A 13,644-nucleotide genomic window follows, 5' to 3' on the forward strand; every position below is an offset into this window, starting at 1 on the left:
CTTGGCTGGAACTCCGTGAGTGGCCAAACCTCCACCAACTTCGCCACCAGAGCAGAGTTTGTCACCTAGGCCTAAAATTGACAGGCTATGTCAAGCTGCAATTTATGTTGTGAAGGCTCACAATTGCTTAGCAGATCCTGAAGTATTAGGATATTTCCAAAATACATTTGCACCATCCCACAGGTGGCATTTTTGCAGGGATTGATGAGAGGCTCCTTGGTGTCAAATTGCCTGGAATAGGAAAATGTGCTTCACATAGGCTTTGTGATACTGAATGGAAATGACTTCCTAACATTGGGTACTCTGACACTAGCAAGTGGAAACTGATATTCTCGCACGTTGGTCCAAGGCAAGCTGCATCCGATCAACACCTCTGACTGAAATTATGTTGAGCATCATAACAATGACAGCATTAAGCAGTGTTTGAATACTACTCTAGCCTTATTCCAAAATGCAACTATGCATATGCATCACATGTTGTTGCTGTTGTTATGTGTTTGTCTGTGTGTGTATCTGTGTGTGTGATCAAGAGGTGTTCTTTCTCACACATAAGTGTCATGGAGTATTTTCTACTATGGGGAGAAGACTAGACTGGCCTCAATAGGTGTGTGCCACCCCAGGCCCCACTATGAAGATATGCACTGCCACTGCCGATTCTTTATCTGCATTGTGCCGTGAGGAAAGCTAGTACTGCGGCTGCCTCTGCTGTGCCTGTCCCAAGATTATGGGTCAGATTTATATCACGGCTCATTCATAAGTGACCGCCAAGCAGGCGGTCTTTTTTAAAAACATTGCCAGGAACCAATGTCACAGCAGTTCCTGGCAGTGAATGTTACTCTGTGCTACGAAGCTGATCAAAACATAGCATTGTAAAAAATAGTATGTTTTTCTTTACAAAAAAAGATACTCCAAAACGGGATTTTCGTTCTGTAAAGAAAAAATATAATGATCTCGCCTCCATGGCTGGGGAAGCATTAACATGTTTTTACTGTTCCTTACAATCAGAAATCAGTAAAAAAATGACTAAATGTCCGCCTATCTAAATTGGGAAGGTAGACATGCAAACATTTATCCGACAGGCCTCACTCGGCCTGGCAGTCCAAGAAGTATGGCCAAGGTGGAGATAGAGTAGTCTCCATTATATCCAAATTTAAGATCCACCTACAATTAAATTTGGTGGGTGGACCACTATTTTGGCAAGGAGGGAACTCTGGCGCTGTATACCCGCTCTGCCAATATATGAATCAGGCCCTTTGATTGCCTGCACTGCTACAGGTGATGCTATTCTGATCTATGTGACTGAGTAAGCGTTCCAATCATTTTTGTGTCTAATCATGTGGGAATGTGGATGACATTGAGAATTGCAAGTGGGCATTTTGAATTGTAATTAAGCTGCACAGGTTTTACACTGAAGGTGTCCCTTATGGTACAAAAACTATGCTTTAAGGCTTTTCCCAATTTGAGTGTATGTTGCAAAATTCAGCAAACATGCAAAATTGGAAAAAAAAGTGAACGGAAAACATTTCTCCTCATTACACCTGCCCCGAAGAGCAGCAGAATTTTCGTGCAAATTCCTTTCTGCCAATGTATGTTTATAGGGATTTGCATCAAAACTCATCTCATGGAACGCACCCTTGATATGAAATAACGCAAAGCAGCGCAGAGCTGATTTGTGTTGAATAGTATATCCCCCCGAACACTTTGTGCTACAGTTGCATTGACGAATAAAGCTTTAGTTAACCTGGGCCTGAGTGTCAATAAACCTGAATGAGTGAGATTAAAAGTGAACAGTGAATGCAATTGAGTGAGAATAAATCGGAATGAGTGTAATGGAATCTTAGAGAGTGTGAGTGAGAATGAATAAGTGAGTGTGAGTGACAGAATAAGTGTGAGTGAATGTGAGCAGAAATGTGATGTGATGCTTGCGAGTTTGTTGATGGCCATCACATACTGAAGGTAATTAATGTCTTATAGAGACACCCAGGGCAAAATACTAGTCCTGGCATACTTGTAGCATTTCTTATTGTGACAGGCACCTGTGCCGAAATACTGGCAATAATGAGGGGAATGGTAAATTACTAATACTGGCATACTAGAGATAATTCATGGCATATAAGGCACTCATTAAAAAAATCTGGAAAACTTTGGGAAATTCTTGGCATAGGGACACCAGTGGTGGAATGCTGGTACTACAACAATAAAATACATTCTTGGCATAAAGGTGGACAACCTGGCATATGGGAGGGTGTCAACCATGACAAAATGCTGGTTCTGACCAACTGAAGTAATTGTTGACAAATGATTCATCTATGGTATATGGACAGCATGAATTACAATTCTGGCACTGGTATATTTTATACCATTGTTTAAATAAGGGGGTACCCATGGAATATGAGGCTATCTATAACAAAATGCTAGCCCAGGCACAATGAAGGCAATTTTTGACATATTGAGGTACCTCCACCATATTTTGAACACAATGGGTCAACCCCTGGAAAACGTCAGGTTTCATTGGCTTGGCATACCATGAAAGTATTTGAATATTTAATGAGAGCCCGGTCACCGCTTACAGCATTCCTGTTAAAATCCACAAATTCAACCATTCTTTTCATATTTTTTTCAGCGTGGGAAACCTTTCTCAAATAGGTCTGGCTTACTTGCTTTGATTGCTTGGTATACGTTAGGGCAAGTATTATGCCACATAACTTTCAAAGAACAAGTCAGCACCATAAAGTAGGTGGTATCAAAAATAGACATTTGTGTTATTCTGTTATACTAATCATGCAGTCGTGATATGCCTTCCTGGAAAAAAATCAGGGTTAATGACATATGATGTCACTTCCTGTGATGTCATTAAGGCATCTGATTGTCTGCTTTAGAAGACTTCAAATATCAGAAAAACAACACATTACCTTTTGATAGAGGACACCTCATGGCTGGTACAGCTTTTGTAGCATGTAACGGGAGTGGGTTTTTATGCATGAAGTGGGATTTAGTTAACATGATTTAGGATTGCGGGGTGCACCGCAGAAGCCAAATTCATTATGGCGATCAATTCAGCATTAACCAGCATTTGATAATGTGTCTGAATACTAGGCCTAGCTATTACCACTGCTTCCTGCCGAAGCCTGCGCCAACAGCCTAACAGCAACATCTGGTTACTCTTGATGCGAGTAATATGGGTAACTGTTCAAGCAGATGACAACAATTGTTAATTGAAAATAAGTAAAGGCAGGCTGTTCTTCAGGATTGTAAAATCATTTTTAGAGAGTAATACACCACAAAAAATAAAACATCGAAATGGAAAGATCACGCGGGAATTCTCTTGTGAAACATATTTTTTTGTGTAACAGGCCAAATATCGGAAGCGTTGTGACCCAGACTTCAATCAGCCTGAAACAGATGTTGATGCCGCATTTGCTTACAATGTTATGTGCATTTATTAAAGGCGTGCATTCTGCCATTGGTATTGTCTTTCACCACAAGCCTGTTTCGGTACCTTTAGCCTTGATTTCAATCCATTACAACCCGGAGCTTGGTGTAGGAAACGTGAGAACATTCGCTTGGTTTGTATATTCTAATGATAACATGCGTTGAATATCTTTGTTGGGTGTGCGGGTATGGCCAAGGTGCATTCTTAAGTAGGTTATTTGACTTTCAGATTGCCCACCAGGTTTGCGTTTGTGCATTAACATCTTATTGGACTCTGTGCGTCCGTAGACACAAACGTACACATATACCGAGCGGTGAGTGCCTATCCATCTGGATTTATTGGGATCTCTGCTCGTGTTTGGTAAACCTGAAAAGTACATGTCTGAACTTACTTTCAGCCGTAGTTGTAGGTGTTTGACCTCGACGGGCAAACCGATGAGAAAATGGCCCCTCAGAAGGATTTCATGGCTACAGTCATGCGTGCATGCAGGCAACCAAATTGTATCATCCCAAATCTCAATTCTGGGCTGAAACATGGTTTTTATATTCACGATGCCGTTATTGGCTTCTGGAAGCCTAATACAAAAAGGTCATTGTTTTATTATTAATATTAAAACCAGAGGATAAGGTCTTAGTTAAATATTTAGCCCATAGTATCTTCCTGGTCTGATTTCCTCCTGAAGGCATTTATGAAGTACTCTGTTAATTCGGACAAACTGTTAACATTTGTGAAATGAACTTGATAAAAATAACACGTTCTCAATATCAAAGTTTATTAATCACCAGAGATTTCCATAACAAGAAGAATCATATAAAAGATAGCAAGCATACATTCCCTTTCCCACCATGGTATCCGTATCACAGAGTTCGTAATTTTGATGACCCATATGACAAACAAGTATTCTGATCCAACATCTCACCCAAAAAAACTGAACTGAAAAAATCCCGAGTTTCATTCATTGGGAGAGGTCAGCAGGCCATGCAAAGGCACCTTCTCTCCGGGCAACTTTACTGGCGGCTGCTGAACTTGTTTTCAGCCTGACATACAAGACGGGGTGCAGATCAAAGATGAGAGAAGGGGATTTAATATGCAAGCCGGCAGATCCACAGCTTTAAATTTGCAGTTTAGAAGACTAATCTGCAATTCAAATGAGAAGGCCCCATTTTAGAGAAAAATGGACATAATTTATTTTAGACTAATGTCACCGCTGGAGTAGAAAACTGCAAACTTGTCAACTTCGTTTGGGCTTTTTTGACACGTTGTTGTGCGGCTCCAAAGACAGCGGATTTTTTAAATTTGGAAGCAAATATTCATACAGACGCTACTGTGAATAATGTACTGGGCATCAGCCAGTCAATACAGTTTTTAGCATCGCGTTAATCCGATCACTGATCCCTTCACTACTTTGCAGCACACCTCAAAATGATTACTTGACGCAGTCAGCATGTATGCATCCGCAAGAGGCAATTGTGGGATATTCATATTTTATTTGCTTTCCATTCCGACAGGACAGTATTGTTGATTTCTTAGTCATCGTCATCTCTTTACAGCAGGCACAGCTGCGGTAGATTATCTTTCCATCAATTGAATATCTGCAGAGGAACACAAAAAGAAGTACTGGTAATGAAAAAATGCGACGGAAAGAATTTCTTAGCCAGGCAAGATACTGTATTTCCTCCTATTCTAAACGAAATTACTTTTCACAGAATTAGAACAGGCTTTCAGCTGTGAATGAAGAGTTTACATTTTTAATGGACCCCTGGGTTAGGCTAGGCAGTCAGATCAGAGGGTAATCACTCGAATTCTAAGTTCTCGGTCAAATGTGTGGTAGTTGAACATTTGTTCTTATAGAACAGCCTGAGGGACAGATTTTCAAGAAAGTAGCGCATTGGTCCCGATTTGCCACTTTTCTTGCGTGCTCCTACCGTCACCCAACAACACCATGGTTGCACCGTATTTACAATGCAGCACACCATGGCGCATGTTAGGGCAATAGCATCAAAATTGTGGGTGCTATTGTGGAGCTTTGCTTGAGACTAGTGCAGTAACGTGCAAGAAGGACCACTGATTACAATGTGTGCAACACTTTAATGCCTGCTTTGAGCAGGCGTTAAAAAAGACGCCAAAAATGGATCAGTGAAATCTTGTAGATTTCACTCCACCATTTTTGCGGGCCTTCTAATGCCGGAACAACCCCTCTGCATACATTTGCGCATATTTATGAAAAAGTGGCGCATCAGAACGGATGCCCCACTTGTTTCTGCGCACCCTTATCACCACCTAACACCAGAACGTGTGCGCCGGCATAATGTGGCACAAGGGTTTACAAAGTGGCGCATGTACTGCACCACTTTGTAAATATGGTGCAGTGTTTTTGTCAAAAGAATGACGCTAATGTGGTACATGTGGTCCTAGGGCCTTCATAAATATGGCTCATTATGCCTGGTGCAGGCATAATGTGGTGCAAGGGGTGGCAAAGTGGCACAATGCGTGCATCGCACCACTTTAATATGGCATGGTGAAAAGTGCCTCCTTGAGCCACATTATCATGAAAAAAATTACGCTACTGTGGCGCAAGGAGGAACTAGGGCCATGTAAATCTGGCCCTTAGGATCTTATCTACAGTCTGGCGGACAGGATACTCGCAAATAGTGGTGTGTATTCCATCTGCCATAATATAACTGCCATAAGCTATAACTCACACCATCGACAAACTATAATAAAGTCCTCAGTCCTAAAGAGACACATCCTAACAAAAGAGACCCAGCCTAAGATGGTCCCATGATTATACATTTTCATATTATAAACAGTATTTCATTAATTTCCATTGTAGGTAACAGCAAGATCTGTCATCTCCTGGTAATGGCTGTGATATCATACATGTATACATTAAAATTGACTGTATTATCTTGATGTGACGTTGCAGGCACTGCAGCCAGTTTCCTCAGGCTCCCCTGGGTCAAATCCCAAACTAAACGCCAGTCTTGGAGGAAACAGAGAGAGGGTAGGTAGCGCTTACTGAGGCCTGGTGGTTCACGCTGCAGCCACAATACTCTTCAGTGCGCCAGACCCAGATGGACAGGGGGACTCGTGTGACCACATAACTACCTGCTTCAGTTGACTTGCAGCAGAGCGCATTGGAGGCATGAATGCCCCTGCGGTGACCCCAGCACAACAGATGACTTGATCTGAACAAGATGAACCCATCCACAACACATAGATAAAATTTTGGAGCTACACAGAGGCTTGCGGGGCCCGGGAGGGAAGGGCAGAGCTGAGAAAATCAGGTGGCCTCATGCACTCCCCAACCTTTCTCTAGAGGTTATTGGAGAGTTACTTTGGACAATGCTCAATAGTTGCTTGTGTTTGGACAGGGCGCAATGACTCATCGGTCAGGGGAGGGGTAAGTTGTTGATTTTTGTTTATAGCTTTTACATGTTTTAGTTTGGCAAGGCTCTGGGATAATAAAATTGTGAAACATGGCATAGTGGGGTAGGGGGAGGTGTGGGTCATCGAGTGGTTGATTGTATCCACTGGCTTAATTTCTACCTATGACGGGAAAATGCAAAGTTGTTAGGTGGAATGTCTGGGGTTTTAACAATATGCGAAAGTGTTCTAATGTGCAGGCATAAGTTAAACAAAGCTGGGCACTGATAGTAATGCTGCAAGAAACTCCCCTGAAAAGAGCGAAGGGCCTGGCGTTCCAAAGGCAATGGAGGGGTCAGGTGTATTTCATTCAGTACTCTGCCTCTGCAAGGGGGTTCTAATATGGATGCACACTGGAGTCCCATTATAGAAAATCCAGGTGACAGTGGACACTGATGGGAGGTATACAATTTTCTCCCAGAGGCTGAATGGAAAAGATTTGGCCTTCATAAATGTGTATGCAACTAATGAAGACTAGAATGCCTCCTTTGATGGCCTATCCTTGTACATGGCTGTTAGAAAAGGGGTCTTTGGTTGACAGTCAGGTTACCCCCTGTTCAAACAAGGACCCTCACTCTAGTCAGGGTAAAAGAGAATCACACTCAGCTAACCCCTGCTTACCCCCTTGGTAGCTTGGCAGAGCAGTAGGCTTAACTTCAGAGTGCTAGGTGTAAAGTATTTGTACAAACACACACAGTAACTTAATGAAAACACTACAAAATGACACAGCACAGGTTTATAAAAAATGAAATACTTATCTAAACAAAACAAGACCAAAACGACAAAAATCCACAATACACAAGTCAAGTTATCAATAAAAATGCAAAAAGAGTCTTTAAGTAGTTTTAAACACACACTAACACTGTCAGTGTGAAAAGGTACCTTGGGCGCGTCAAAAATAACCCTGCACGGGCGAGTGTGCATCAAAAAGGGCTTGCAACGTGTTGATTGCACTCACGAGCGGGACCGTGCATCATTTCTCCTTTTTCCGGGTCGGGGCGCGTAGTTTCTTCTCTCCGCAGGAGAGCGATGCGTCGATCCGGTCAGCACTCTTGGGTCCTGGCAGGCTTTGCGTTGTTTTTCCATGCACAGCGGTACTTGAGTCGGAAATCAAGCCGCATGAGGATCCGAAAACCCCACAGCGCCGGTTGTGATCTCCCAGGCTCCATCGGTGATGCTGCACGTCATTTCTCCTGCTTCGTGAGTTGATTCTTCGGTCGCATTTCCTGGAAGTGCCGTTTTTCAGCTGCAGAGCCGGCGGTGTGTAGATTCTTCAGCCGCAGATCGGAGTTGTGTCGCTCTTTTCCCCGCACGGTGTTCTGGGCATGGATTTCCTTCTCTTTAGGCTGCCAGTTTCTCCTTTCAGGGTCCCAGGAATTGGATGGGCACCACAGGGTAGAGTAGGAGGGTGCTGGCAGGGAGAAGTCTTTGCTATCCCTGAGACTTCAAACAACAGGAGGCAAGCTCTAAATCAAGCCCTTGGAGATTTCTTCTCTAGATGGAAGGCACACAAATTCCAGTCTTTGCTCTCTTACTCTGGTAGAAGCAGCAACTGCAGGATAGCTCCACAAAGCACAGGGCAGCTCTTCTTACTCAGCTCTTCAGCTCTTCTCCAGGCAGAGGATCCTCTTGTTTCCAGAAGGGTTTCTAAAGTCTGTGGTTTTGGGTACCCTTCCTATACCCAATTTCTCCTTTGAAATAGGCCTACTTCAAAGTAAAGTCTCTTTTGAATGTGAAATCCTGCCTTGCCCAGGCCAGGCCCCAGACACTCACCAGGGGGTCGGAGACTGCATTGTGTGAGGACAGGCATAGCCCTTTCAGGTGTAAGTGACCACTCCTCCCCTCCCTCCTAGCACAGATGGCTCATCAGGAAATACAGACTACACCCCAGCTCCCTTTGTGTCACTGTCTAGTGTGAGGTGCAATCAGCCCTACTGTCAAACTGACCCAGACAGGGAATCCACAAACAGGCAGAGTCACAGAAATGGTATGAGCAAGAAAATGCTCACTTCCTAAAAGTCGCATTTTCAAACACACAATCTTAGAAATCAACTTTACTAAAAGATGTATTTTAAATTGTGAGCTCAGAAACCCCAAACTCCACACGCCCATACGCTCCCAAAGGGAATCAACACTTTAATCATATTTAAAGGTAGCCCCCATGTTAACCTAGGAGAGGGACAGGCCTTACAACAGTGATAAATGAATTTAGCAATATTTCACTGTCAGGACATATAAAACTCATTACTAAATGTCCTACCTTAACCGTACACTGCACCCTGCCCTTGGAGCTACCTAGGGCCTACCTTAGGGGTGCCTGATGTAAGAAAAGGGAAGGTTTAGGCCTGGCAAGTGGGTACAGTTGCCAAGTCGAACTTACAGTTATAACTGCACACACAGACACTGCAATGGCAGGTCTGAGACATGATTACAGAGCTACGTTTGTGGGTGGCACAACCAGTGCTGCAGGTCCACTAGTAGCATTTGATTTACAGGCCCTGGCACCTCTAGAGCACTTTACTAGGGACTTACTAGTAAACCAAATATGCCAATCATGGATAAACCAATTACATACACATTTTGTAAAGGAGCACCTGCAATATAGCACTGGTTAGCAGTGGTAAAGTGCCTAGAGTAACAAAAACAGTAAAATCAGAGTCCAGCACACATCAACAACCTGGGGAACACAGGCAAAAAGTTAAGGGAGACCACGCCAAGGATGAAAAGTTTAACAATGGCCAACTCGACACATTATCCCACAATTATTGGGGTCATTTTAACTGCATAACAGACACCACTCTCAGCCCATTGCACCCTCCCCCATTACCCACCTAAGTGGTGGACAAGGCAGCTGGGGCATTTAAGAGCTGGATTGAGAGCTGGCACCTGATCGATACCTGGAGATCCCTGAACTCAGGGGAGAGGGAATATTCTTCCTACTAATGTCTACATGTCCACCTGGATTGTTTGTTGTGCTCCCCCAGTACGCACAGAGTGTACTCTATGCAAAACATATTCAAAGAGCAACTATTCATTTAAAATAACCAAGGTCAGAAGCTGTGAAAGATACTACTACCTGCTGTGTTCATACTGTGGTAAAAACTTTGCAGATAATAGATCTTCTGAAGTAAAACAAGCACATGCACCTAGGTTAGTACTTGCTGCACACAGTCTTCTATGTTGAGTGTAAATTGTCATGCTGAGACAATTCTGTCTAATAACTCAGGCTGCTTACAATAATTAGCAACAGATTTAAGAAAAGTTGTGCTGCACCCAGTGCAGCGCCACTTTTCTTGAGCCCCTTAGCGCCCCCGTATTTAAAATACTGTGCACCAAGGCACAGGGTAGGGGGCAATAACGAAAAAATGTTTTACACCATTGATGTACTGTTCAGAGTCAGCACCAAAATGTTGGTGCCAACCCTAAAGAGTACATGGGGCCCGTTGTAACCAATGGTGTTCCCCGCTCTCTTTTAATGCCTGCTCTGCGCAGGCGTTAAAAGTAGCCACAAAAATGATGCAATGGAATCCCTTAGATTCCACTGCACGATTTCCACATTCCCCCTAATGGGGGAACACACCCTTTTCATACATTATGCATGACACATGCATAATGTGGTGCAAAGTGTTACAAAGTGGTTCAATGCATGCATTGTGACACTTTGTAAACATGGCGCTGCCATTTTTGAAGCCTAACACCACATTAGCATAAAAAATGACGCTAACGTGGCACTAATGCTTCTTAAATCTGGGACTTAGTATGTAGAATCTTTGCCCTGCTTGAATCTTTTTTCTTCAGTACCAAAAAAATTGCATGGAACATATTGTACGATGTTGAGGTTTGTTAGAAATGGGGTTTCTAGTTGGCTAGGGTATGCCCCTCAGCCAGGCAGAACTTACCCACTCTAGTCAGGGCAAGGGAGTTACATGTCCAAGATAACCCCTGCTCACCCCCTTGGTAGCTTGGCACGAGCAGTCAGGTTTAACCCGGAGGCAATGTGTAAAGCGTTTGCACAACACACACACACATGTGACGCAATATCCCCACCACAAAGGAAACACAACACCAGATTATATGAAAATATACTGTATTGTACACAACGCAATTATCAGACCAAACATCACATATCAGTACTATCCTGCTACCTTAGAAGTTGTCAGAACGTTACACATTAGTTACTCTGCAAACTAGCAGTAGTCACACATAACACACAGGTTACTTAGTATTCTGCAACATAAGCAGTAGTCAGGAAACAATTTATCACATTAGAACACTTGTCATAAGAATATCATAAAACACCCATAGTAGGAACATTAGAAAACATATGGCAAGTTAGGGAAACATATTAGCAAGTCATGCCCATAAAAGGAACATTTGCAGATGTATATTGACACACCATCAAAAACAGGTAGGCAATATATAAATCAGGAGAAGTCTCTAATAAGAACTTATGTTCTATATATTGTTCCTTTAACAGTACCTAGCTTGATGAAGGCACCTCCAGTGCCCAGAGGATGAACAATGGGGCCCCCGGCACTCCTATGTGCAAAATGGGGGCCTCTGACATCCTTTTGTGGAGAAGAGAGCGGCACGCACCTCCTTTATATTATTGACGGGCCCCTCTGGGGACCGGGATAACTGGGGGCCATCCAGGAAGCGCTTTTCAAAGCGTTAAGGCCATACTTATAGCCCGGGTTGTGGCGGTGATTCCAGCATGAAACAGGTGCCTCGAAGTGCCTGAGGGCACAGAAGAGCGCTCTCTCAGCGCAAAGGGGATATCAAGGCAGCACTCCTTGTACAGGGAAAAGTTACAGGGGTCAGGGGCCACGGCACCCTGCCCCTGGGAACAATGAATCAGGAAGGAGCACAAGGCTGGTGGTTCCAGCTACAGGCCAGCACAAGGGGTGCAGATGATGGCAGTTCCTCCTAGTGACCAGGCAGGTCACAGGTTAGCACAGCAACAGCAACAGCAGTCCAAGGCATCCTGGTGAGTCCATTCAGCAGCGTCTTGTGTCCAGGTTCAATTTCCAAGAGTGTTCAAATTGTGGGGGAAATTCCCCTGTACTTATAGTCAGTTCTTACAGTGTTTTACAATGGTAGGGAGAGGAGATTCCAGCCAGTTACAACTGGTTCTGGGAGTGCCCCCTCTCTCCTTTCAGCACAGGCTCCAAACATCAGTGGTGGGTTAACGACCCTATTGTGTGAGGCCAGGGCACAGCCTTTACAAGTGTAGGTGTGCCCGCCTCTCCCTTCACTCAGCCCAGGAAGACTATTCAGTGTGCAGATGCACCTCTGTGACACCTCCACCCTCCCTGTGTACAGGCTGTCTGAAAAGTATGCACAAAGCTCCAACTGTCACTCTGCCCAGACCTGGATTAGAGTCAAGCTGCAAAACACCAGAGTCATAAACACAGATAAATGCGCACTTTCTAGAAGTGGCATTTCTGTGATAGTAATAAAAAATACACCCACACCAGTAAGCAGCATTTATTATCACCATCACAACCATACCAAACATGCCTACGCTACCCCTCATAAATCAGACAATACCACTTACACATAAGGCAGGGCATATCTAATGCAATCCTATGAGAAGGCAGCACTCACAGCAGTGAGACACCAAGTTAGGCTGTTTGTCACTACTAGGACAGGCCATGCAATATGGCACATGTCCTGCCTTTCTACATACATGGCACCCTGCCCATAGGGCTTGCTAGGGCGTACCTTAGGGGTGACTTACATGTAGTAAAAGGGGAGTACTGGGCCTGGCAAGTAAGTTTAGATGCCAGGTGCCTGTGGCAGAAAACTGCACATACAGGCCCTGCGCTAGCAGGCCTGAGACTGGTTTTGAAAGTCTACTTCAGTGGGTGGCGCAAGCAGCGCTGCAGGCCCACTAGTAGTATTTAATTTACAGGCCCTGGGTATAGAGATACCACTGTACAAGGGACTTATAGGTGAATTAAATATGCCAATTAGGTATAAGCCAATCATACCAACTTTAGATGGGAGAGCACCTGCACTTTAGCACTGGTCAGCAGTGATAAAGTGCTCAGAGTCCTAGAGCCATCAGCGAGAGGTCAGAAAAACCAGGAGGAAGGAGGCAAAAAGACTGGGGATGTCCCTGCGTAAGGCCAAAAGTCCAACAAGGTTGATAAAGAAAAAAACAAAAACCTCGCCCCTTTCTGTCCTTTGAGGCCTAAAAGACAATGGTTTTGGGTTTGGGTGCTTTCAAAATGGAATTATTAAAATGGCATCTATCTTGGTATGTAGCAGCAACACCTAAATAAACTTCAAACATTGCAAAATGCTGCCACCGACTATTGCTGGGCATCTCCAAGTTTAAATCTGCTTCTCCAGCTATCCAGACAGTTCATCGTCTCCCTGTCAGGCAACAAATTAAGGAAAACAGAAGAGACCTCTGGGTAGTTCCCATAATTTATGCACCACCCTAACCATGAAAGGGTGTTGTTTTGACTTATACTGAGTGCTCCTTTGTGTCTGGACAAAGCTAAACCTCTCTGCAAAGATGTAATGGCATCGAAACACGTGTCGGGGTGTTGGGGGTTGCTTTTGCTCTTTTCAGGTTGGCTTTGATGGTATCTTACCAGTCCACATCTGTAATACTGTGCCTGGAGTGGTGAAACATATTTGTCATTTTACAGCTCCACAAGGATAGCACTGGGCCAATCCTATGCTTAAAGATTTTGCTGTAAAAATAGCAAAAGATTTAGTCGCTTTCTAGCTCAATGCGGATGGCACTGTGGCAATCCTATGCTTAAACACTT

At 43.9% G+C, this 13,644-nt stretch overlaps 1 protein-coding gene across 1 annotated transcript in view; it reads right to left on the reverse strand.

Annotated features, from left to right (window-relative positions):
* Window positions 1-4,188: 4,188 nt before the first annotated feature.
* The window catches only part of LOC138284410 (intestinal mucin-like protein), a 329,644-nt gene continuing 320,188 nt past the window's right edge, over window positions 4,189-13,644 (reverse strand). Inside the window, exon 15 of the mRNA XM_069223147.1 lies at window positions 4,189-5,025. Coding sequence (XP_069079248.1) covers window positions 4,860-5,025 — 166 coding nt within the window. The 3' untranslated portion in view covers window positions 4,189-4,859. The remainder of the gene's footprint in view (window positions 5,026-13,644) is intronic.

Source organism: Pleurodeles waltl, chromosome 3_1 (genome assembly GCF_031143425.1).
Source record: "Pleurodeles waltl isolate 20211129_DDA chromosome 3_1, aPleWal1.hap1.20221129, whole genome shotgun sequence".
Classification (NCBI taxonomy): domain Eukaryota; kingdom Metazoa; phylum Chordata; class Amphibia; order Caudata; family Salamandridae; genus Pleurodeles; species Pleurodeles waltl.